This window comes from Ylistrum balloti, unplaced genomic scaffold (assembly GCF_031769215.1).
Source record: "Ylistrum balloti isolate Yb309-2 unplaced genomic scaffold, AGI_CSIRO_Ybal_v1 Utg369758, whole genome shotgun sequence".
Taxonomy (NCBI): domain Eukaryota; kingdom Metazoa; phylum Mollusca; class Bivalvia; order Pectinida; family Pectinidae; genus Ylistrum; species Ylistrum balloti.
The window spans coordinates 1,957,501-1,982,751 of NW_026781958.1; the positions used below are offsets into that span (position 1 = coordinate 1,957,501).

Sequence of the window (25,251 nt, forward strand, 5' to 3'; positions counted from 1 at the left end):
TTGGATATGTCAGTATGTTAATGCCGAAAGTGACGGCCGCCATACTTCATTACTTGGGTGACATCTACCTGTATTCCTACGCAGACCGAATCACTGTGAAATGTAGCATACGGTTTAAAATACTACAGTTCGGTAGACTAAGGACATATCGGCGAATACAGCACAGGATGTAAATATACGGCACTGAAACTCACATGTGTGAAAGGGATTTATAAACATAGTGCGTTCTTATGATTAAGTTGACATCGTAAATGCCACATTGCGCCACACTAAAGGCGTTAAACGCGAAATCCAGAACATCAATACTATACCATACCTGAGGGTATGTAAAGTGAAACTATATGCGACCAATTATGATATATATTAAACACGGTTACGCGATGCTTTAATGATGTCACCAAACATGAACACAGTCACATAATACTGCACTAAAGCCACCATTCACTATAATCTACACGAACACTTGCTACTGTGTCGAAGTCACTCAAGGTGATACACAACACGGTCAAATGATACTGTACTGATGGCACCTAACGCGGTACTCTACATGGTCACATGATACTGTACTGATGACACCCAACGTGATACTCAACATGGTCAAATGACACAGTACTGAAGGCACCCAACGCGGTACTCTACACGGTCACATGATACAGTACTGAAGGCACCCAACGTGGTACTCTACACGGTCACATGACACAGTACTGTAGGCACCCAACGTGATACTCTACACGGTCAAATGATACAGTACTGAAGGCACCCAACGTAGTACTCTACACGGTCACATGACACAGTACTGAAGTTAGCCAACGTGATGCTCTACACGGTCACATGATACTGTACTGAAGTTAGCCAACGTGATGCTCTACACGGTCACATGATACTGTACTGAAGTTAGCCAACGTGATGCTCTACACGGTCACATGATACTGTACTGATTGCACCGAAACCCATCTCTACACGATCACACTATACTATGCTGAAGGCAGCCGTCCCGATACTCTATACTATATTGAATAAACCAAACACGATACTTTACACGAACACATTATATCATACAAAATGCATCTAATGCAATACTCTTTGCGTCGACATTATCACTTCACTCTTTATCTTATATAGATATGCCGAACGTATGAAAACTGTTGGCCATTATTGTGTTACGGTTTGGTTTATCGGGAAGAAACGGACTGGTCTGTGCTGATGTGGTTATGGCCTCGGTCAATACACTTAACCATTCTTGCTCTGGACATCATGCGACGGACCTTCCGTATGTTGTTATGTGTGGTTTTCCCTAGCTACTATAAAGAGACTCTGTATCAAAATTGCCGTTGCAGTTCACTGGCTGAAAAACCCAGCAAACGTATTCCACTTCTACACAGTATCAACCAGAAACAGCCGATTTTAACACATATTTCAGCAAGTCAATTAAATACATTTAATTCATGAGTAGAGGGCCAAACTCCCAGAGGGGCAGTTTCTCACCGTAATTAACATGTCATCTTCTCTACGGTTAATGGCGTCCGGATTGAGAGTCCTGAATTCGTTCGCGAATTTAGGCGCCACAGTAGTCTCCACAACGTGTCAAATGTCAAAAATCTCGCTCTCTGTTTATTGTTTGAGTTTTTATTGAGAATTTACTGCTAACTTGTCCGTCAACATATTATAAGTTGGAAGAGTATTACTGATTCTGGTATAGTTGCCAATGTTTGAATATAGGTGCCAACCATTTAGAAGTGCCTATAGCAGTGCTTTTATTCACTGAACCCTACAAATTTAAGATTCGTTTATAGAATTATCGAAAAATGGGGTTACAGTTAAATTCATGATGGTCTCGTCAACAAAATATTCATTACTCCATTAAGCACCAATTTCTAAATGTTTCTGAACATACCACTCTAAGTGGACTATATGTGACTTTTTAAAAATCAATTTTGTAACTTCGATATGTTTCAAATAACGTCATTTTAGTATCAAAAGTAAGCCAGGTAGGTATTTTAACGAAATGTGTTTTATTCTTTAAACCAAAATATGTGTTTACCACTAACAAGTTCTTAAAATCTGATTTGACAAATCGCTTATATTTCGTTAAATCTTTTGTATCCTGAGTGTGTTTGTGGTAAACATGTCGTGTAATCAATGGCTATCAATTGTCAAGAAATCTCAGGTCTCTATTGAGTTCGGAATTTCAAGTATCCACTAGTCAGAGATCATTTTGTGGTGAAGACTGCGTAAACGGTCAAATCATGCGATGTGTGCAAGAAATTCAATTACACGTAGTCTTACTCAGGGTGTCTGGGTTTCGTAACGTACAGCACTTCAACAAGACTTTCTGCTGAACTGTAATTCATATGGAAAGCTACGGATGTCCGCCTTCCAACCGATATCATCCTTTATTAGAAATGTAAAAAAAAAAGTTATGAAAGACATATTTCTATTATTCACAAAATTAAATATGAAAATAATATTTACCTTGATAGTAAATGAAATAAATATGTCATTTTTTCGAACTTTTGAACGTAAAAAACCAACAACTATTAGGTGACATGCTCTTGTAATTATTGTCGTAATGTTAAATAACAGGGCGCCGCTCTATCAACCTATCACAAACGGTAAATTATGTTATCAGAAAATACCGTCCTGCAATCTTCAACAACTTCGTTACGAGCTATCATTGTCCTAATATGGCGGTCGGTTGGCGCTGTGATAGCACACTCGCATTTCACCCAGACGTCCATAGTTCGATTCCACAAACGGACATGTAAAGGAAAGAACTAACTGCCCGACAATATGGGTTTTCCCGAGTCCTCTGGTTTACTCTCGAAGTAAGACCCCTTCCGTCCGGGCCAAAAAGAGTGATAAATATGAGCTTAAAACTTGGATCGCAATCGTTTAAGAACAGTTTATATATGTATAAACAGCGGTAGCAAGGTAGTTCTCACTAGGTCGGCGACTTGTATATAAAGTACCACTGTTTAAACGAGGTTAACACATTTATTAAGAAATGATATCTGTCTCTGTGTTCCTTCCGTGTTCCTGATTAACTGTGATGTGGAATCTGTTCTATTAGCTCCAGGACGAGTATGTGGGATCTATCTTTCTATCTTATCATCCACATTACGTTTTCTATAATAGTTTTGTCCCTTTATTGAATAGATCCTTGTGAAGATATACGTTAATACTACCAGGCATTCAATACAGGCCAAAAAACGGATGCTCTCTCTAACTGTTCAGTCTTTCAAATTTTCTTCCGAATACAACAAGGATCGGTATTCCGAACACAAAATACTACTTCTAGTCTCGTAAATATGTTTTAAATGTAAACCCGTATTGTCAAATTACATCATGAACGCTTTTGAAATCTGGATGTGTTTTTCAGAATGGGATTCAATTGGAAGATTCTAGCTACTCCGGAATTTCGTCAATATTTCATTGCAATTCAATAAAATAAAGGGGCTTAGGCGTGTTGTTATTAGCAGAGAATTTGCCGTGTTTAAACAAGTGTTTGGTTTGAATATAGAAGTTTCTGGGTCAACATTGGTGATGCGGGGCTAAGGAAACGGTCGATATGTTTTGTGCGGGTCTAGATCGCGCGATCACAAACCAAATAAATGTCTTTCGGAAAACGGGGCTTAATAGCATTCAGGAAATTTATATTATGCTAGTATTTCGAAGTGGTACTGATTCAGTCAGTTAACCCCTACTCTGAGTAAAAATGAGTTTTTTTCGGAGCTAAGGATCAGTTTAAAAAGCACCGCTGAGACGTCTATACATTTGTCTTCGTGAAGAAATAGTCGATATTTAGGGTGCCCGCAGTCATTTCGTTTTTACTAAAGCTGAACACGGTTTAATTCGGTCACGTGCATATCTTATCGTTTGATATTTCTGTAGGTCAGGGATGAAGTTGGATTTCAACCTTATTACGACCGTTACACATGTATCGTTTCAATTGATTTTAAAGCATTTGTAAACTGCATACATACAAGCCGTGATTTTTGAGTACTAGAAAAATGAAAATAAATAAACAAACAAACAAATAAATAATAAAAATAATCACTTAGATATTAATATATACGGATCATTATCGTTCTCAGACTAATTCTTTTGTAACGTCTCTATATCGATCCACGTCTCATAATTTACGCATTCAATGGCAGCTAAATTTCTTCCATAAGTTCGCAAGATTTATCTCCCTTGCATTTTATTTTGCTGCAACAGATATACACATTTTACACAATATTCCATTTCATATTGATAAAATGTGGAAATTGATGTTTGATACAGCCAATAGGATATACACATTTGTAGATATAATTTCTGAGTACTATGATGTGAATGACATTCGTGGATGATTAATTTTCGTTGTGTCCTGAGTAACTCTAAACCCACGAATTTGTATGACCACGAAATGATAAAATGTTAAAAAAAGACATGGATTATAGTATAAGTGAATTTTGTGATAAAAATCTATCCATGAATTCAAGTGCCATCGAAAATGAATGTTTTGGGAAAACCACGAAATTTGAACCCCACAAAAATATGTTTTTTTTAGTATCATACAAGTTATATGCATTTTCATTTCAACAAAAGTAATTCTAACTATTTAGCATAAAACGTTTTCATTTTTTTTTTATAATTTTAATTTGCAATAATGGCTAATTTTAGAATCTGAATGACTAAAGGTCATCTCTATAAACCTTATTATAGGATAGTGTAAATTTTCTTTCATATCTGTTTTGTCAATGATAAAGTACACGTTGCTTAAAAGACCTGTCTAATGGCCAGTGGCGAGTCCTTAGTATAAGAAATGCTTATAAAATGATAGAGTCTGGTGTGTACAAAACTCTTAAATGTCACTGATTTTACATAAAGTATAGAGTTATATGATTTTTCACACACAATTGTATTAGTTACTGTTTCGTCAAAAATAGCGAACACGTTGCTTTAACTTACCTGTCTAGAACGGCCAGCATTGAGTGTTCTAGGAAATGGTTGATGTACAGTCTGCAATGTCTTTAATTCAACATATCGGGGTATATGCTTTCACTATATATGCTAAGTTTGATTAGTGGTAGTTTTGTGTTTATCACAAACTCTATTTGAATAAATCCACGGCCATTTACTGTAACGGTGTACACTCTACTGAGACAAATATAAAACATTCTATTTGAGGAAAATATGTTATTGATGAGTGTGAATAATTATTGTTCAGGCAATAATTTAGCAATCAAGAATTTCAAGAAAAACAGAAATCATAAAATTTTTTTATAGTAATGACCTGAAGAGGCTATTGGCGGATCCTGTTAAATCTACAAAATTTAAAATTCTGTCAAATCTACAATGAGTTATCTCTCTTTATTTACTTTGCAATATTTTCCCAAGATCCCCCTCCTTGAGTTATTGTACAGACAACGATGAGGGAATACCGGGGCCGTACAATACATCCCCGAAGTATAATGAAAAATGTTTCTTCAGTGTTGGTAATATCAACATTAATTAATGATAACCATATTGACAGGTCATGACCTACATTCCGGTTATAAAATAACGTTCGTATATAAACGATTTCTAAATCTTCAAACTGCAGGTGTCCTTTAGAGTGTTATAAAGGGACACGGAAGAAAGACAAACGTGTTGTTCTCGTTTGTATATATATGTACAATGAAAACAAATGATGGGCGTTGAAATATCGTGACGATCGCCTTTGAACTGAGGGTATTTTTAGCTAAGTTTTGATGACGTTGTATACGACTAAAGTGGGTCCGAGGGGGGCTTTTCCCCTGATATGTGACTCTCGTGACTTCTTCAGAAATAAGGTATGATCAATATTTGAAGTCTGACCCCTTAAGATAGGAGCAAGTATCATTATCATATCTATATTGCCTTCGTTGTGCGTATACTTTTTATTAGCATATATTGTTCGCTCAAATCTAGTTTTTTTATTACAAAATTTTCGATAGGTACTGTTTAGAGAATTACATACATGTATATGTAAGTGAAGTTAAAATTTGTGAATGGATAAGAATCATCACGTGTCCGTTAATGTTTACTGTATTATCCACACGTGCATGTAAGATCCGAAAAAAATGGAAAAAAATATATATAGCTATTTGAAGGTTATTTCAAGGTTGATATAATTTTGCGTTGATTTTTCTATGTTTTTGTCCGACTTTAAACATTGTTCTGACATTTAAACCTTTGACCCAATGTACTGGATAATCCGCCACATAAATGTAAATAAATAGGAAAGCTAACTCCAAATCTTCTTTAATAGTTTATAAATAATGTAAAATTTCTGTTTCGAATATTTAGTAAAATCTCTCTCTCTCTAAAAAAAAAAAAAGCTGAAATATGACGACTGGTCTTGACGTATTTGTAGATGAATATGTATTCTCGTAATTTATTTGATTCATGCATGTTATTCCTTTCTTACTGAATTGAAACGATTACAGATATATGGCATCTGGCATGATAGCTGTGTACTTGATAAACATACCGAAAAGTCAACATTATGAACTGCTACATGTATATATTGATTTTTTTATCAGGCAGGACAACCTTTAAGTAGAATATATATATTTACATGTAAGATGTCTTAGGTGGAAAATGAGGTTAAAATTTATGACGTAATACTTTACCGTCTCATGACGTAGGAAATTAACGACAGTGCTTTATTGATTTTTCTTTACTAAGATTTCCTCTGTCAAGGATTTCATGTGTAGGTATATATTAAATGTAATTACAGAGATTTTGCTAAACCGGATTAAATACATGTATACATTTCTTTTAAAGGGAGAGATTTGTTATATAATTATATCAAAAGTAATGGTCTGTGACATACGAATCACGACTATCGGTCTATACTTCTGGTTGAACAGCTGTAGGATTAAGAAGCCAGAAATATGTCAGGTTAGTGTAACGGTGTTCAGTTTTTTTTCGAGTGACGGAGAAGTCCTATTCAGGCACACACACACACCTATAAAGAGGGACGCCATTGATAACTTAATCCCGTTTACCTTGCCTTTTAATGTTTGCTAATAGTTTCGATTTGTATTCGACAAAAACAATCTGATTACGATTACCAGTTGACCCTATAAGTTAGGCATTACTTTTTGACATTTTGATGTCGCATTGCGGCAAGTTGTTGTAGAAACAGCCCCACCCCTCCCCACGAAACAAGACCGAAAGTCTGGGACTGATGCCAATCTTACCTGTTCAACACTCACGTATGCCTACACTTTAAAAATCCTTACATATACGTATACAAGTAGCTATAAATTTAATTTCAAAATCAAAATTGATAGATTATATATGTGCTTTGGGCACAGAAGCTATAAACTGAACACTTGAATGTGGCCAGTTGGATGGTCATTGTCTCTGGTAAGATAAATACTATTTGACTGTACACCTATGTCATGCTTGAAACCAAGGACAAGGGTTTTACTGTTGCATGGGGTCACTTGTGATGTTTGAAAGTTTTACCATTAAAGAGCATATTGACGGGTTATCTGAGATAAAATATCAAAGTGATTTGATGAAATAAACATAGATAAAAAGTCATAAATATATCCATATAGGTAGATATCATTCAGATATAAAAGGAGGGGATGAAAGTGAGAATTTAAAATGATCTGTTGACAAATTTGGTATGGAGACAATTGTAGTATGTTTTTACAGAAGGGGCGACAACTCCTGAAAATAACTGAAAAATGTTCACAAAAGTCACAAATTACGATATAATTATCAAATTATTATCTCACTGTTGAAAGGATTCCATTTAATTGAAGCCCGTAATTTGAGAAGACAATATATTATATCTGTATCTATGTACAACTTCAGGGAGGGTAAGGTAAGGTAATAGAGAGTCCCAATTGTTGACACCAGTGAAGCACTCGCAGGATAGATGTTACAGAGTCGTCAATATGTCATTATTTCTACCTGTAAGGCATATGTGTTTTCTGCACGTGAATTTGTTTTCAATAGAGACACTGATTTTATTTACCTTAAAGAATGTCGGCTTAACGTATTTTTGTATTATATCTGCACAATAAGAACTTCAAAGAGATATTGACATATATTTGCAAAGTCTATAGGGATGTGACCATTCTGAACAGAATTACACATGACGTTGTAATCCATTATATCATTAACGTTACTTTATCGGTGTGTGTGAGAGTCAAGTGAGAATTACATAAACACAGGTATAATTATATAGGCATTGCTCGTTATGTCCATCAAATCAATGAACCTATCACGTTAAGTTTTGTTTCCTGGTGAAATCATTACATGTGTTCATTTCAATCGATTTCACTTATTATCGTCATGAAAATCAATATCTGACAGCTGATTACCAAGCTGGGAAATCAATGACATATGATAACATCACATGATTTAAACATGCGACTGACCCAAAACAGGACGAAGCTTATCTATTCATGCAGCATATGATTTGTTACTTGGAAGTTAAATAATTTATCATTTGAATTTAAATACCCAATACCTATTTTGAAACATTGTCAATCTGTATCAAAATATCAATAATTATTGATAAACGTGATATGACAAGCGTACATTTGCATTCACCCCAAGAGAGGATGATCTAGCGTTTCACAACCCTCATATCTAATTCTGACAATATTAACCGGAGACATGATATTGTACCTTTATGTACATTAGCACTGGATACATGCTGGCATCTTATGGCGAATTATCAAAAATTCAAACCGTTTATCTGGTTAATAATTCAGAATTGTAAACTGAAACTGGTATAATTAAACTGAAAACAAAACATGAACATCACTTGATTTTCTAATAAACAAAATTAATTGGACTAGAAAAATTGAATCAAGCTATAGATTCAGAACATGTATGTGTCAAAAACTAATAAGACTACATCTAGCAATTAATTAAAAATGTAATCGCTCAAAGTCTGCGCTAAAGTTGAGGGCTTTCGTCCGTAATGAATATTGGAGAATGAAATATTCACATCTTAAATTAACTGTACTGCAAAAAATTCATGTAGCACATATTATAATGAAACGAAAAAAAAAATGAAAACAGAAAAGATTTTGAGATCAATCAAAATTTATTTACTGGTGATAAGAAAAAAAACCCAAATGACATTAACATTAATTGACAGTTTTACAAAACACTCATTCTTATGGCACGATCTGTAACTAAGATGATAGATATAAACACGACAACAAAATGATAGTGCATTGATAAACTTTGCTTTTAAAATACTAGATTATTCTTAGGACAGTCCAAACTACCGTTATTCAATGATATACTTCTTGATCATCAACTAATTCATCTTTAAAATCTTTGTTTAAAAGTGCATGTCATACACAAACATATGGTTATTGAAAAATAAAACTCCCACGAACGTAGTTTGTTGTTATGCAACTTGTCTCAGGTTAGAAGTTAATTTACAAATTGACATGAATTTTGTATCTCAATTAATAACTTTGGATCAAGTTCCTCTTGTTATTGCAATAGCTGCCTTTCAAGGTATCCGGATCCGCATTCGGTTTCTTAATTAGTTCCTACCTCTGAAAATTTGTCAGCCCTAGCTACTTCCGGTCTATGAAAAACGCGTGTTTAATCAATGATAAATGCTTATTTCACTATTATAAGTGTAACGTTACATCTCAGACACTGTATGTTCTTTATAGCCATCTTAAAAAGAATCGTAGTTATAGAAAGTATATATTGAAAGTATGTATATATCAATATTTTAGAGGTATAATATATGATAACACATTTTCTAGTTGTTGTAGGACAATGCACCAACAAATTGAAAATTCTTCTTTTTAAACTAACGATTCCACAGACCGGAAATTCCTAAGACAAACTAAAATGAAAAAGCACGTGATAAACGTCAATAAAGTAGAGGAAACATCGGTTTAAGATCCGATTCTAAAGACAGCTAGGAAAAAATTCAATAACACAAACATGGCACATGTTTTGATGTCCCTGATGATATGACCGTTTTACTGTTTGAAGAATTTTGGTTTGCCTTGAAGACACCTGTCAGATATCAACGTATTTTCAAAGGTAGATTTTGGTTGGTGAATGTAATTAATTAACATGTAAAGTCCATTTAATTATACTATACGATATTGAAATTGACCGGAGTAAAATGTCTTTCCTTTCATTGACTTGACTGGGATGTTAGATGGTCTTGGTAAGACATGACTAAAAACAAACACGGACACATACCAGAGGTACAATACGGCCCCAAGCTTAATTTGTAGACTTCAAAGAAATCACGGATGACTGATCAAGATGAAAACGACAAAATACACCAGTTGTGATACCTTAATGAAAATGATGACAATTGCTCATATGGTTTTAGGTATGAATTAATAAACACATGTACAACATATGTAATAGACAATAGGTGGTGACACTTCGTTGCATTTTTACTCCGTCGCTACAGTAATTATAGACACAATATCACATTTTCTCCCCCGCTTTTCGTTTTATATATATTCACATGTCAAACGAGTCGAATCTCTCTGTCTCATACTACTTCTTTTACAAAAAAAAAAAAAAAAAAATTGTATGCCATTTTTTGCTACAGGTGCGCACGTGCACAAAATAGCGTGAAACGAAACAGTACTTAATGTGAAAACGACATCTGTTGTAATTGACTCATTTACGTGCAATATCAGCTGTTTGTCTAAAAAGGGGGAAAACAGCTATTTGTATAGTAACATTTTATATAAATCATACTCTATACAGACCGGTTCTATCGATATTAATAACAGTCTGTTTCGTATCCCATAGACATTCAAGTTATGTGCACTGTATCTTTTACGTGGCAAGCTATTGTCTTTAAATATAAATTATTTCATATTCAATTTCAAATTCTACACCAGTTCGTGTTTGGAGAATTTTTTCCATAACAACAAATTCCAAATATGTGACACGACACACTGTGTATATCGTCTAACTGGACACAAAATTGATATGAGCACATAAGCATATAACGTTGAGTCAGTTCATCATTTAAATTATGCAATCTAATATTGAAAATGGTGTGCAGGTGTGAAAGAGTAAATGTTTTTGATAATACATTCGTTTCTTATAAGGCACTCCTGAGCAAAATAATGGACCCGCTCCCTAGAAACACAATTACATTTTAGGTTGACATTGCCACAGCAAACGCTCCTGTCTAATGCGTAACGTTCTCCTAACTTCGCGTCCACATTAACACGAACACAAGCAACATCCAAAGGTACAATAGCCTCTACACGAGGCAATGAATAGTGCTGTCGTTGCAAGTTCATCTGGATGTCCTTGCTTTGCAATATTACTACTACTTGTTCATCATGAACTTAACAAATTCTGAAATGAAAGAAATTCATTGTTAATGAAAGTTGGCAGCTTTTTTATGAATGGTATACCTCAAGAGTGAAAATGAAAAAAATACATAATTAAAAAAAAAGAAAACAACTAAAATAGAGCAGAGAAATAGTGTTGAAGCACATAATAGTCAAATCCTACGACGAAGGAGAAAGTCAATTTTTACCTTTTAAAGTTTAACGTTATAAAGAGATAAAGACACATCACAGAATATAGATTTCAGTGTACAGAGGAGTGTGGAAACTTTGATATAAAACGTCCAGATGTTAAGACATTTCAAATAAGAACTAGAGCAATTTTACAGATGTAGAGATTCGTAGTGAAATATCAAATTTCCTTAGGTTGTTTAAACAGAAGAAGGAACAGAAAAAACACGATTTTAAAAAAGAAAACGGAGAACGTTTACAAAGCACAGGAAGTGATGAACATTGACAAGTTGAGAGTTTAGGCATGTGGACAGTGTATCACCTGGTTCGCTTGCATGGAGAAGGAGTAGATACATGATCTACATATATACAAAGTATTCTCAATATACAAAGCACGTGTAATACACCTCCTCCCTCCCCCACCCTCTCCCCCTCTCTTTCTCTCTTCGCTTATCATATCCTACTGCCACCTTGTAAATATAATGTGTGTATATTAATATGATTGGAAAGGGTTTTATATAAGTTGTAAAACGTGTGTGTCCAGTTCTATTGCTACTGATGTGCAACAAAATATGTATAAATCAAACGGAAAACGGAAATAAAACAATATGAAAGATTGCATCGTCTCCTAAGTGCAGACACGTGTAGCAAAAAAAATCAAATACGTTTATATTTTGATCCAAATTTCCTTTTATATAAATACATTACTGAGCAATAATGAAAAAAATTTCGCAGCTTTGACAAAAACGTCAAACTCACTAGTAGTTGATTTGTTTTTTCACGGAAGTCACGGATTTTCTCCACTGGTATTTCTTACATTTCACAGTTTAGTTTCATCTTCGAAAATAGCGAAAGAAGTAACTCCATTAAATAATTCCAACCTCGATCATATTCAGACAATGAGTGATTAAAAAGCTACATTACCATCAAAATTAATCCTTCCGTCCCCATCCAGATCAGCATCTTCGATCATTTCTGTCACTTCATCGTCGCTGAGATTATGACCCAATTTTGACATACATTTTTTAAGTTCATCATGCTCAATGAGGCCGTTTCCGTTAGAGTCGAACACACAAAATGCTTCTTTCATCTCTTTCAGTTTACTCTGACATACCATTTTTGGCTCCATAAATGCATGAAATTCTTCAAAATCTATTGTTCCATTTTCTGTGAATACAAATGTAGAATTGAATTCAGTAGATTCAAATAATGAATCAAACTGTTTCGTCCTTCAATGACTCGTTAGTGATACTACATCATACATCTGTTTCGTTCGTCTAGGGCTCGTCAGTGATGCTACATCATACAGTCTTTTCGTCCGTCTAGCACTCGTCAGTGATACTAAATCATACAGCCGTTTCGTCCGTCTAGGAATCGTCAGTGATACTACATCATACAGTCTTTTCGTCCGTCTAGGACTCGTCAGTGATACTACATCATACAGCCGTTTCGTCCGTCTAGGACTCGTCAGTGATACTACATCATGCAGCCGTTTCGTCCGTCTAGGACTCGTCAGTGATACTACATCATACAGCCGTTTCGTCCGTCTAGGACTCGTCAGTGGTACTACATCATACAGCCGTTTCGTGCGTCTAGGACTCGTCAGTGATACTACATCATACAGCCGTTTCGTCCGTCTAGCACTCGTCAGTGATACTACATCATACAGCCGTTTCGTCCGTCTAGGACTCGTCAGTGATACTACATCATGCAGCCTTTTCGTCCGTCTAGGACTCGTCAGTGATTTACATCATACAGCCGTTTCGTCCGTCTAGGACTCGTCAGTGATACTACATCATACAGCCGTTTCGTCCGTCTAGGACTCGTCAGTGATACTACATCATACAGCCGTTTCGTGCGTCTAGGACTCGTCAGTGATGCTACATCATACAGTCTTTTCGTCCGTCTAGCACTCGTCAGTGATACTACATCATACAGCCGTTTCGTCCGTCTAGGACTCGTCAGTGATACTACATCATGCAGCCGTTTCGTCCGTCAGTGATACTACATCATACAGCCGTTTCGTCCGTCTCGTCAGTGATACTACATCATACAGCCGTTTCGTCCGTCTAGGACTCGTCAGTGATGCTACATCATACAGCCGTACTTCGTCCTTCTAGGACTCGTCAATGATGCTACATCATACAGCTGTTTCGTCCGTCTAGGACTCGTCAGTGATTCTACATCATACAGCTGTTTCGTCCTTCTAGGACTCGTCAGTGATACTACATCATACAGCCGTTTCGTCCGTCTAGGACTCGTCAGTGATACTACATCATACACAGTGACTCGTCAGTGATACTACATCATACAGCCGTTTCGTCCGTCTAGGACTCGTCAGTGATACTACATCATCATGCAGCCGTTTCGTCCGTCAGGACTCGTCAGTGATACTACATCATGCAGCCGTTTCGTCCGTCTAGGACTCGTCAGTGATACTACATCATACAGCCGTTTCGTCCGTCTAGGACTCGTCAGTGATACTACATCATGCAGCCGTTTCGTGCGTCTAGGACTCGTCAGTGATACTACATCATACAGCCGTTTCGTCCGTCTAGGACTCGTCAGTGATACTACATCATGCAGCCGTTTCGTCCGTCTAGGACTCGTCAGTGATACTACATCATACAGCCGTTTCGTCCGTCTAGGACTCGTCAGTGATACTACATCATGCAGCCGTTTCGTCCGTCTAGGACTCGTCAGTGATACTACATCATACAGCCGTTTCGTCCGTCTAGGACTCGTCAGTGATACTACATCATGCAGCCGTTTCGTCCGTCTAGGACTCGTCAGTGATACTACATCATACAGCCGTTTCGTCCGTCTAGGACTCGTCAGTGATGCTACATCATACAGCCGTTTCGTTTCGTGCGTCTAGGACTCGTCAGTGATACTACATCATGCAGCTTTTCGTCCGTCTCGTCAGTGATACTACATCATACAGCCGTTTCGTCCGTCTAGGACTCGTCAGTGATACTACATCATACAGCCGTTTCGTCCGTCTAGGACTCGTCAGTGATACTACATCATGCAGCCGTTTCGTCCGTCTAGGACTCGTCAGTGATACTACATCATACAGCCGTTTCGTCCGTCTAGGACTCGTCAGTGATGCTACATCATACAGCCGTTTCGTCCGTCTAGGACTCGTCAGTGATACTACATCATACAGCCGTTTCGTCCGTCTAGGACTCGTCAGTGATGCTACATCATACAGCCGTTTCGTCCGTCTAGGACTCGTCAGTGATACTACTTGGACTCGTCAGTGATGCTACATCATATAGCCGTTTCGTCCGTCTAGGACTCGTCAGTGATTTACATCATACAGCCGTTTCGTCCGTCTAGGACTCGTCAGTGATACTACATCATACAGCCGTTTCGTCCGTCTAGGACTCGTCAGTGATGCTACATCATACAGCCGTTTCGTCCGTCTAGGACTCGTCAGTGATACTACATCATACAGTCTTTTCGTCCGTCTAGGGCTCGTCAGTGATACTACATCATACAGCCGTTTCGTCCGTCTAGGACTCGTCAGTGATACTACATCATACAAATGTTTCGTCCTTCTAGGACTTGTGAGTGATACTACATCATACAGCCGTACATCATACAGCCGTTTCCGTCTAGGACTCGTCAGTATACAGCCGTTTCGTCCGTCTAGGACTCGTCAGTGATACTACATCATGCAGCCGTTTCGTCCGTCTAGGACTCGTCAGTGATACTACATCACACAGCCGTTTCGTCCGTCTAGGAATCGTCAGTGATACTACATCATACAGCCGTTTCGTCCGTCTAGGACTCGTCAGTGATGCTACATCATACAGCCGTTTCGTCCGTCTAGGACTCGTCAGTGATACTACATCATACAGTCTTTTCGTCCGTCTAGGGCTCGTCAGTGATACTACATCATACAGCCGTTTCGTCCGTCTAGGACTCGTCAGTGATACTACATCATACAGTCTTTTCGTCCGTCTAGGGCTCGTCAGTGATACTACATCATACAGCCGTTTCGTCCGTCTAGGACTCGTCAGTGATACTACTACATCATACTCGTCAGATACTACATCATACAGCCGTTTCGTCCGTCTAGGACTCGTCAGTGATACTACATCATACAGCCGTTTCGTCCGTCTAGGACTCGTCAGTGATACTACATCATACAGCCGTTTCGTCCGTCTAGGACTCGTCAGTGATACTACATCATGCAGCCGTTTCGTCCGTCTAGGACTCGTCAGTGATACTACATCACACAGCCGTTTCGTCCGTCTAGGAATCGTCAGTGATGCTACATCATACAGTCTTTTCGTCCGTCTAGCACTCGTCAGTGATACTACATCATACAGCCGTTTCGTCCGTCTAGGACTCGTCAGTGATACTACATCATGCAGCCTTTTCGTCCGTCTAGGACTCGTCAGTGATTTACATCATACAGCCGTTTCGTCCGTCTAGGACTCGTCAGTGATACTACATCATGCAGCCGTTTCGTGCGTCTAGGACTCGTCAGTGATACTACATCATACAGCCGTTTCGTCCGTCTAGGACTCGTCAGTGATGCTACATCATACAGCCGTTTCGTCCGTCTAGGACTCGTCAGTGATACTACATCATCCAGCCGTTTCGTCCGTCTAGGACTCGTCAGTGATACTACATCACACAGCCGTTTCGTCCGTCTAGGACTCGTCAGTGATACTACATCATACAGCCGTTTCGTACTTTAAGGACTCGTCAGTGATGCCAAGGACATAAATTATTGAAACCGGGGAGGCGATTGAGGAGGATCCAAAATAGTTTGAGAAGTCACTAGCCCCCAAATATGTTTAAATACAAAATATTAAATTTCATAATTTAAAAATCTAAATTGTTTCAGATAAACGTCAGTTACATGTATATATTCGAAACCGTGCCACTATTCGAGTGAATTATAACGTGTCCTTCCAGATATAGCAAACCTTGGAGACTAAAAGCTCAGCGGAATCTACATTTAAAATACTATGTACCCTAAAAAGTCGACATGTCGACCTCGAAAAGAAGTGTATCCTGAAAATAATTCTTACATAAATAAACATACATTTGTTTACTTTTGACGAATATAAGCCTCATTTTCAAGTTTTAGGGCATTTATACACTGCCTGCTACCTTTGATATTTGATTGATTGATTCGCTGAAATACTTATATCTGATTTCAATTAAAAAGTGATATTAACCGAATGGCAGACACTAGCAAATCCTTTAACATATGTAACAGAAACATTCTATTGTAAATTGTTATTTTTGATTTTGTGATGTTTTCGATTAAAGTTGATTTACATACGAGTCAATATTATTCTAGAATTTTTATCATGAATCTATGTTTCACCTACTTTGCTCTGTTCAATATTTTTATTATGTTGAGAAAATCATATTCCGACCTGTTCATAATATATGTATCTCAATATTAACCAATATGATATCTGTTTTATCATTTAAACTTAATTAAAATGGATAAAATCAATGCAAAGGTAACTTCCACTTTTACAAATTAGTCTCAGAACTTGTCATATATTCTTAAAACTAGGACACAAACAGACGTAATACGTCATTTCCGATCTTTTTCATTGCTTACGATCTTTGTCGCCATCCGCCATGACTTTCGCGACCTGCCGTTTTAACTCTTTCTTGGAAAGCTGGAGTGATTCAAGCACTGTTGTCAGCTCATCTGCCGTGATTCTACCGTCGCCATCTTTGTCAAATATGTGGAATATCGTCTGCAGATATTCTTCTGCAAAATGAAAATTGAGACTTCATTAATTTGAGACCTTTGTAATCTTTTGGGCATAAAACGCTCGATATTTATATTTTAAGTAAAGATTGATACTGGAAATCACTTTTCGAGAATACTTTATTTTGCGAACTTAACTGTTCATATATATTCCCGGAAATATGATTTCGCGAACGCTGATAAAGAAATAACTTTAAATTCGCGAATGATGAGCTATTAGAGACATGAAGTCTTCAAGACTCCGGTAAACGAATCAACGTTGGTGCCATCTAGAGTTATTTTTGTGCAAACCATCGCCAAGAATTCAAATTCGCAATTGTCTCTTCTCGCGCATTAACGCGGAAATAAATCCCTCGCGAAATATAAGTGATTTACAGAACCAATCCCGCTGTGGGTTTCGAAGATGTAAGGAATTTTGGACACCAATAATCTGATTCATGCAGTCTTTTATGACTCTGACGAGTTTTAGATTGTCTTTCAAAAAGCTTTAAGATGTCTTTGCATTGGATGTTATGATATTGATTGATTTGTTACCATTTAAGGCGTTATTTTCTTCAGGTTGTCAAATTGAATACAATATATTGTTACCATCTTATGTACTTTTCTCTATGATCTGCTCACTGTCATTTCGTCACACTTTTGTCGATCCTTGTTCTCATAGAATTATACAATGTAGTCTAGCCGAAACCATCTCTTACACTGCGTACGACAGTGCAAGCACGCTCCACATTTGTCAATGTCTGATAAAGGTGACAGTGTAGTCATCGAAACGTCAAACTCTAATTTTCTACTTCTATATGTCCATTTAATGCTGTTTTGCAATACGAGTTCAAAACATATTTACGAGTGGGACATAACCTACTGTATGACTGTGGATTGTATATTGACGATTGAGTAAACTGGTGAGTGTTGCGCACGTGCATTGTAGAAGTAAAATTTCATTGACTCATTTTTTCGTGATTTTGTCTTGTATATCATAGTTTCTGGTTTGGGTACTGATGAGTCCGTGTTCCAAATTGTTAAATGATGGAGTGATCAGGCTGAACTGAGAATCAATGCATGTTTTGAGTAGCTAGTCACCCACAGCAATAGGGCTGAGACATCTTGGTCAAATATATAACAACGGCAGCAAAGACCGGTCCGTTTCTCGGCATCAGAGAAACTCAACCCTCTATGTCGAACCATACAGCCCGAATTCATATATTGGGTTGAGTCCGCGAACGATCTACCAACTGTACTATCGTAACCGTTATCCTAAATCTGGAATGGTTATACTGCAGAAGTTGTTACATTCAAAGTGTTATAATTTTTGCTATTTATCGAGGATGGAATAAAAATGAGAAATATAAAAAAGTTGAATTCTTAGTGTCCGGTGAAATATATTAGAATAACAACACGTCAAATTAAGCATTATGAAGATTCAGGCATGAAACCGCTAATGATTAATTCGACGTGTTGTTTTAAGTTATTCTAATATATATATATATGTATATACACGTTTAAAATATTTTGGTGGGGAAGTTTAAAAATTACTGTTTCCACTGTGTGGCGTTGTTCTACCGAACCCCCACCTTTATATTAAGTGTGAGAATTATATAAATACTGTATTTTTTATAATACTTGTATGTATCTTGTTAATAGTTACATATGTTTCCTATAATTTCTAATAAACTTGTCACCTTATAATGGCCATTTTCAATTCATACTAATCTTTTAGTTTTCTGTATGTGGAGTATACATAAATGTATATACACGTTTAAAATAGTATCGAAAAACAACATCTCCTTAATGCAGTTTCATAACTTTGGAGAAAAAAGGTCGCGGCAAAGATGTGAAGATTAAAAAAACCCCAACTTATACAATAACTGACCGATTATCACATCAATATAAACTTTGATGTAATCTTACTGCATGATCTTTGTTACTATACGTATCAATGAGATGATTCAGGAATGGTACAGTTACAAAACTAATGTTGTATACTATATTTTATTTCATAAACGTACTGTCTTCCCCTCTTCTTCAAAACTTATGCTGTGTTCAACAATATATATTATTTTATAAACGTACTGTCTTCCCCTCTTCTTCAGAAGTCATGTTGTGAACTCTAATATCTTTGTATTTCACAAACTTACTTTTTTCCCTTCTTCTTCAAAACTTATGTTGTGTTCAACAATATATATTATTTTATAAACGTACTGTCTTCCCCTCTTCTTCAGAAGTCATGTTGTGAACTCTAATATCTTTGTATTTCACAAACTTACTTTTTTCCCCTCTTCTTCAAAACGTATGTTGTGTACTATAATATATTTTATTGTATATACTTACTTTCTTCCTTTTTCTTCTCGTGAGAATGGTCATCCTGAAAAATGAAATGTATAGATAATATATTAACTGGTATCTTATCAAATCGTTATAACCATGATAAGTACTGTTTAATGCTGATAGACCATGGTAAGGACAACGTCTACGGTATTTACTCTAACAGTTGTTTTTATTCGATGGCTAAAATTGACAACGATTACCAAAAGTGTACAGCAAAACAGAATCGGTATATCACTATGTCACTCTTTACTTTCATTCTTAGAAACAGTCCCTCGAAAATAAATACTTCTATAATTTGTGTGGTGGAGAGAAATACAAGTAAGCTGTTTTGTTTGGACACTTTGGAAAACCTGATACTAAGTTTACTATCATACAAAGGGTGAGGAAACTAAATCTCTTTAAGAAAAGTAAAGTAAATATCGGTATGATTGTTGAGACAGTAAAACTATTACGACATTTAGTCTAATTCCAGGACCGGTATCAAATTTCAGAGAGCAAAGCGTGCTCTAAAGGTACTAAAATAATTCATTATTTAAGAAATATGTCGAAATTAAGAGAATCATAGAGTACAAGTTAGGGAAAATATTATTCCGGGGTGATAATCGGATAAGCTCTTAACACGTAACAACTAAATTATGGTTAAGAAAACAGTTGATGGAGGCATTGCTATTGTTTAAATCGTGAGTTCGTAATTAAAAAAATATTCATGAATATTTGACATAGATACCCATAAGTTAATTAATCTTTACAGCAGTTATTATTTCTTGTGCGAGACCTAAACAACAATGATGTTTAACTTTTTTCTGATTTACACAGTTTTGCAAGTACGTACTGGCATTGACAAAAACTTGTGTGTCGTCGATGAAACAGAAGACGCATTGTCTTTTTTGTTTATATGTTAATATTTTTAGATCATTATACAGAATAACTAATTAATAAATGATACAAAACCGCATTATAAAAGTCAGAACGTTGACCGGACTTTTAACTATCGGGCAAAAGAGTAGTAATATCTTTGCTACACTGCGGCGATGGAAACGTTGATAGGATATCTGTTGTGAAATAATTCTTATATCAGAGCGATAAATTGAATCACAATGAAGATTAATTATCTTAAATATTCTCAGTATCTTTATAAATTCAAGAACATATCAGTCACTAAAATGTTTTATTTCCGTATTTTATTATTGTGTCCGTAGGTACTCTAGCATGGGAAGTTTATAAGACTAATATTTGCTATTTGTTTACTACGATGTTATATATATTGAAAAAATGGTTAACATATTGAGTCTTAAATGTTACACATATTTCACTCACTAGTATACAAATTAAAGGCACACGTGCGAAGGCTTTTATAAAGATATTTTAAGTGTATGTTTTAACGATGATTCTAGCCTGTTATCGATTGCTTTAAATACGAAAAAAAAACGAAACAAGAAAATAACATCATGTGATCATGCTTATAACTGAATATATATCAGTAATGACAAAGTGCTTTATATATAAATATAATATATACTGTGTATACGTAAACATATGTGACATCGCCTTTGAAATAATTTTTGATAAAAAATAGAACAAAGCAAAGCTTAAATGTTCCAAATCTGCGGGCTTACTGTGTTTCATTGATTTTTTCAGAGATAAACAGAATCTGATCAAAACAGAAGCTTTTGAATGACGGTTTAAACGACATTCTTCCACAGCTATTTAACCATGTTAATGATTGTCTTCCAATTCTTTGGAAAAAAACACACCCTGATATGTTTTTCTGACGTATGAACACTGTAGATGTTTGATACTATTATAAACATGAATATTTCACTCAAGCTGGCGGAAAATAATTATATCGTAGATTTTACATGTGTACCTATTTGAAATACGGCCCTAGGTATTTTATGTCAAGTCATTGTTCTAAGGAATATAAACATGTCGTATCTGTCAAGAAGATTAACCTTCACCTTGTGCGATCTGTTTGTGATACAATATTCTGTGTCGATTAAAGTGGTGTACATTTATATTTCTGTACACGCACTGATAAAATTTAATATCTATACAACCTGATTTATTGTTGGTATACTGTAAAAATATATCTATCGAGGGCTTTAATTTTCGCGGTATTCGAGAGAATATAACAGAACAAAAATTCATGCAGAAAACACGAAAGTCCGTTTCAGGGACTAAATGGTAAGATATTCATTTCATAACTGACAAAAACCTTTATAACATTTAAATATCTCTTAATTCTGTTAATTATGATATCTTAGATTTTGTATAACCGTTTTATTAACGTCAAATAATTAAAATAAAAAAGGGCGACCCGACACTAATTAATATCATTATCGTTCGGAGAGTGTAAACAATGTCTTTGCGCATACAATTTTAGATCCAGATAAATTCGATTTCATTTATTTCGCTCTGTCACGCGTAAATCGTAAAACAAGAGGTCATTTTACAAGGAAATGATCGAAACATTCCTGGCAAATTCAGTTTTGGCTAATAACAATATTATACATACATGGTATCGTAAGAAATCATATCAAAACAGCTGGTTAAAACGAGGCTCCATAAGGTCACGTGGTGAACATGATCCGAACAAAACAGCGACTAGTGGTCGACACAACAGCCTGGTCGACTAGCGTACATTTGGATCTGTTAATCTTTATCAATTTCTCTGAGAGAGTTTTACATTTTTGAGAAGAGTCTAATTTTAAGTATTAAAATACTTGACAAAATAACGAAATCTAAACAGTTAGTCCTTTTAAACGACTTCAGAAAAAAACAACAAAAAAAAAACCCCATCGATCCAACCATGATAATGTTTGCCTCCATTACAGAAGAACTGTTCCCATGTAATAAAACCAACATCGATATTGATTTAGAATGATGTGTGTTCAGTTGAATTAAAGCTTATATTTCAAACGAACAGCGCAATTCAACAATGCTGTGTCTTGTTTTGAATGTCCAGCACGAGCGACGGCACGGCTAAATTATTCATTGAGCATTTACAAGTAAAACAGTAAAAAAGTGGGAATTACTGACTGAAATTTCAGTGTTACTTCTACAATAGACAAAAGGGGAAAGTTAACGATGCTAGACTAACTGGAACAACATATCAAACTATAACACGTACTAGGACTGTGGTCAATGCAACAATATAAGCTATTGCGAAACAAAATTCTTGCTTACAATGCTTAAAATAGATATGTCTAAGAGGTAAAGCAAATAATTTCAGATTTTTAGGTGGGGAATCGGGGATGGGGGAGGGAGGATGGGATTTTCAAATTCAAACTTTCAAGCATGCGCGCGAAATCTTGACAACAGTAAGATTTACAACGACAGAGTTTAAATGTAAAACAAGATGTAATGTAATGTTCTCAAAACAAGAACCGTACTTACAACAAAGAAACTTCCAGACTTACTACCATACTAACGAGAATCACACATGTCATATTTCCGAATAAGATTATGATAGTGACCATAAAACGGCCCTTAAAAATGTATAGAGTGTGAAATTTTACGAATAGTATATATATTAATAGGCAACGTACGAAAAAATAGACAAAAAATTGTATATCACATTTATGAATCATATCTAATACATATTTATAAAAGAGATATATAGTTTATATAATCAAGTTTAACATATCCTTTAAAGAATTTGAATAAATTTTAAACGCAATGAGTGTTGACAATTCTCAGCCTGATGGAGTAAAGGCGCAAAGTTTCACCAGGGAGTGGAAGGGAGTCGGCTGACTTTGAAGTATCGCATCTACTCTATTAACAATGATGAACCCGGAACTAGAGATTCTTTGGACTACAGTTATACTTTTCGTTCGAGATTAAAACTCTTAGTGAGACCCTGGGTAATACAGAAAAAGAAGACAAAGCGCCGGAAAGAACATGCTGATCTAAAAGGAACCAAAAGACGTAAGATACAGAAATGTTTGAGCCTGAGGACAGGAATCCTAGATTTTTCTCTTCAATGTCGTCGTGCCAAAGGTAAGGGGGAAGTCAACTGATTCTGCAAATTGTTTCCAACATTTCAGAGGGCATATTGTACTATATTTTAAGCGCATTTACAAGAAAGAACTAGTATTTTCAGAAACACATTGTTATAGAAATATTAGTAATATGATTTAATCTATAAGTAGTAATTGGGGGTAGCAAGAAGGATTTGTCACTTCTTCTTACTACCATATGTTGAAAACATTTCTTTTTCTGGAGCACCTGGTCTTAATTTCCTTATACTCGTCAAAGGTTTCTGTTTTATTTCATATCTACTGTTTTATTTGTTTTTCGAATGTTTTTGTCCTCATTTAATCGATTTTGGAGTGGATAGTTTGTTTACATGTCAATATGTTTTTTACTTTTTTATAACTGTTACAATAAAATACACAAGAATTCCCTAATGTAAACAATTTGTAAATAACATGATAGCTCTTTAATAGTAGTATTAAGACATTTTGCAGAATGTTCCTAATAAGGACTCTCCTCACAGAGGAAAGAAATTTACCATACCTTGTTGTGTTGGTCCTTTGAATTGCCCTCGTGTTGTTTCTCCTGGAAAATAAACGAGGTTTGCTAGACCATTCAGACTTTTGTTGTGTGATAGAAAAATTGGCATCACAAATTTAGATTATAAACTTAACAATGATTATTTCTAATTATTATTACGAGAGATTAATAGTCATCCACGTGGATATACCTACACATTAAAGCGCTTCCAAATCTGTATTGTGAGATATCTTCTTTCGTACGATTATCGTCGGTATACAATTTTCGAATTTGTCTGGATTTGCTGTTTTTTCATCATATTAACTAAACATATATCATATTTCTATTTGAGGTAAATCAGAAGAAACAGATTATACCCTATATATAACAGCATATATAACCATATACAATCATCCACATTAAATAGTTTAACCACATCTTATACCAAATGATAAAAAAATTTCAAAACAAAACAAATATCACCTTATGTAAAACTATAGTTTTCGGTCACCATGTATTATGGTTGTCATGGTTTCGCTAGCGTATAGCACAGCATCATTAAATAATCGCCATATGAAATACCATAGAAGATTCAATTCCTCCTTAGATTTGCCCGATATTAGTAAAAACTGCAAGTAATCAACATTTTGTTCCCAATATCACCAACCAGTTTTCCATTAATCAACATTAAGTTTTAACCATATTATGTGTAATAGCCGGTAAATATTGCCACATGAATGTGAAATTTACATAATATTAATGTTATAGTTAAGATGATATACAATCTAAGTAAATTATGGCCGAGATACATGTTCATGAGAATTTTAACCTATATATCAAATTTACCTCAAATATATAATTGGTGGTTTATATTACAAAACATTTATATCAAATTTACCTCAAATATATAATTGGTGGTTTATATTACAAAACATTTATATCAAATTTACGTCAAATATATAATTGGTGGTTTATATTACAAAACATTTATATCAAATTTACGTCAAATATATAATTGGTGGTTTATATTACAAAACATTTATATCAAATTTACCTCAAATATATAATTGGTGGTTTATATTACAAAACATTTATATCAAATTTACCTCAAATATATAATTGGTGGTTTATATTACAAAATATTTATATCAAATTTACCTC

General features: G+C 35.5%; 1 protein-coding gene across 1 annotated transcript in view; it reads right to left on the bottom strand.

The window, feature by feature from the left end:
* LOC132543492 (uncharacterized) overlaps positions 1-25,251 on the bottom strand; it is a 172,206-nt gene that overhangs the window by 68,406 nt on the left and 78,549 nt on the right. Inside the window, exons 5-6 of the mRNA XM_060206998.1 lie at positions 17,116-17,268; positions 12,537-12,683 (exon numbers count right to left, since the gene is read on the bottom strand). Of these exons, the coding sequence (XP_060062981.1) occupies positions 12,537-12,683; positions 17,116-17,268 (300 nt within the window). The remainder of the gene's footprint in view (positions 1-12,536; positions 12,684-17,115; positions 17,269-25,251) is intronic.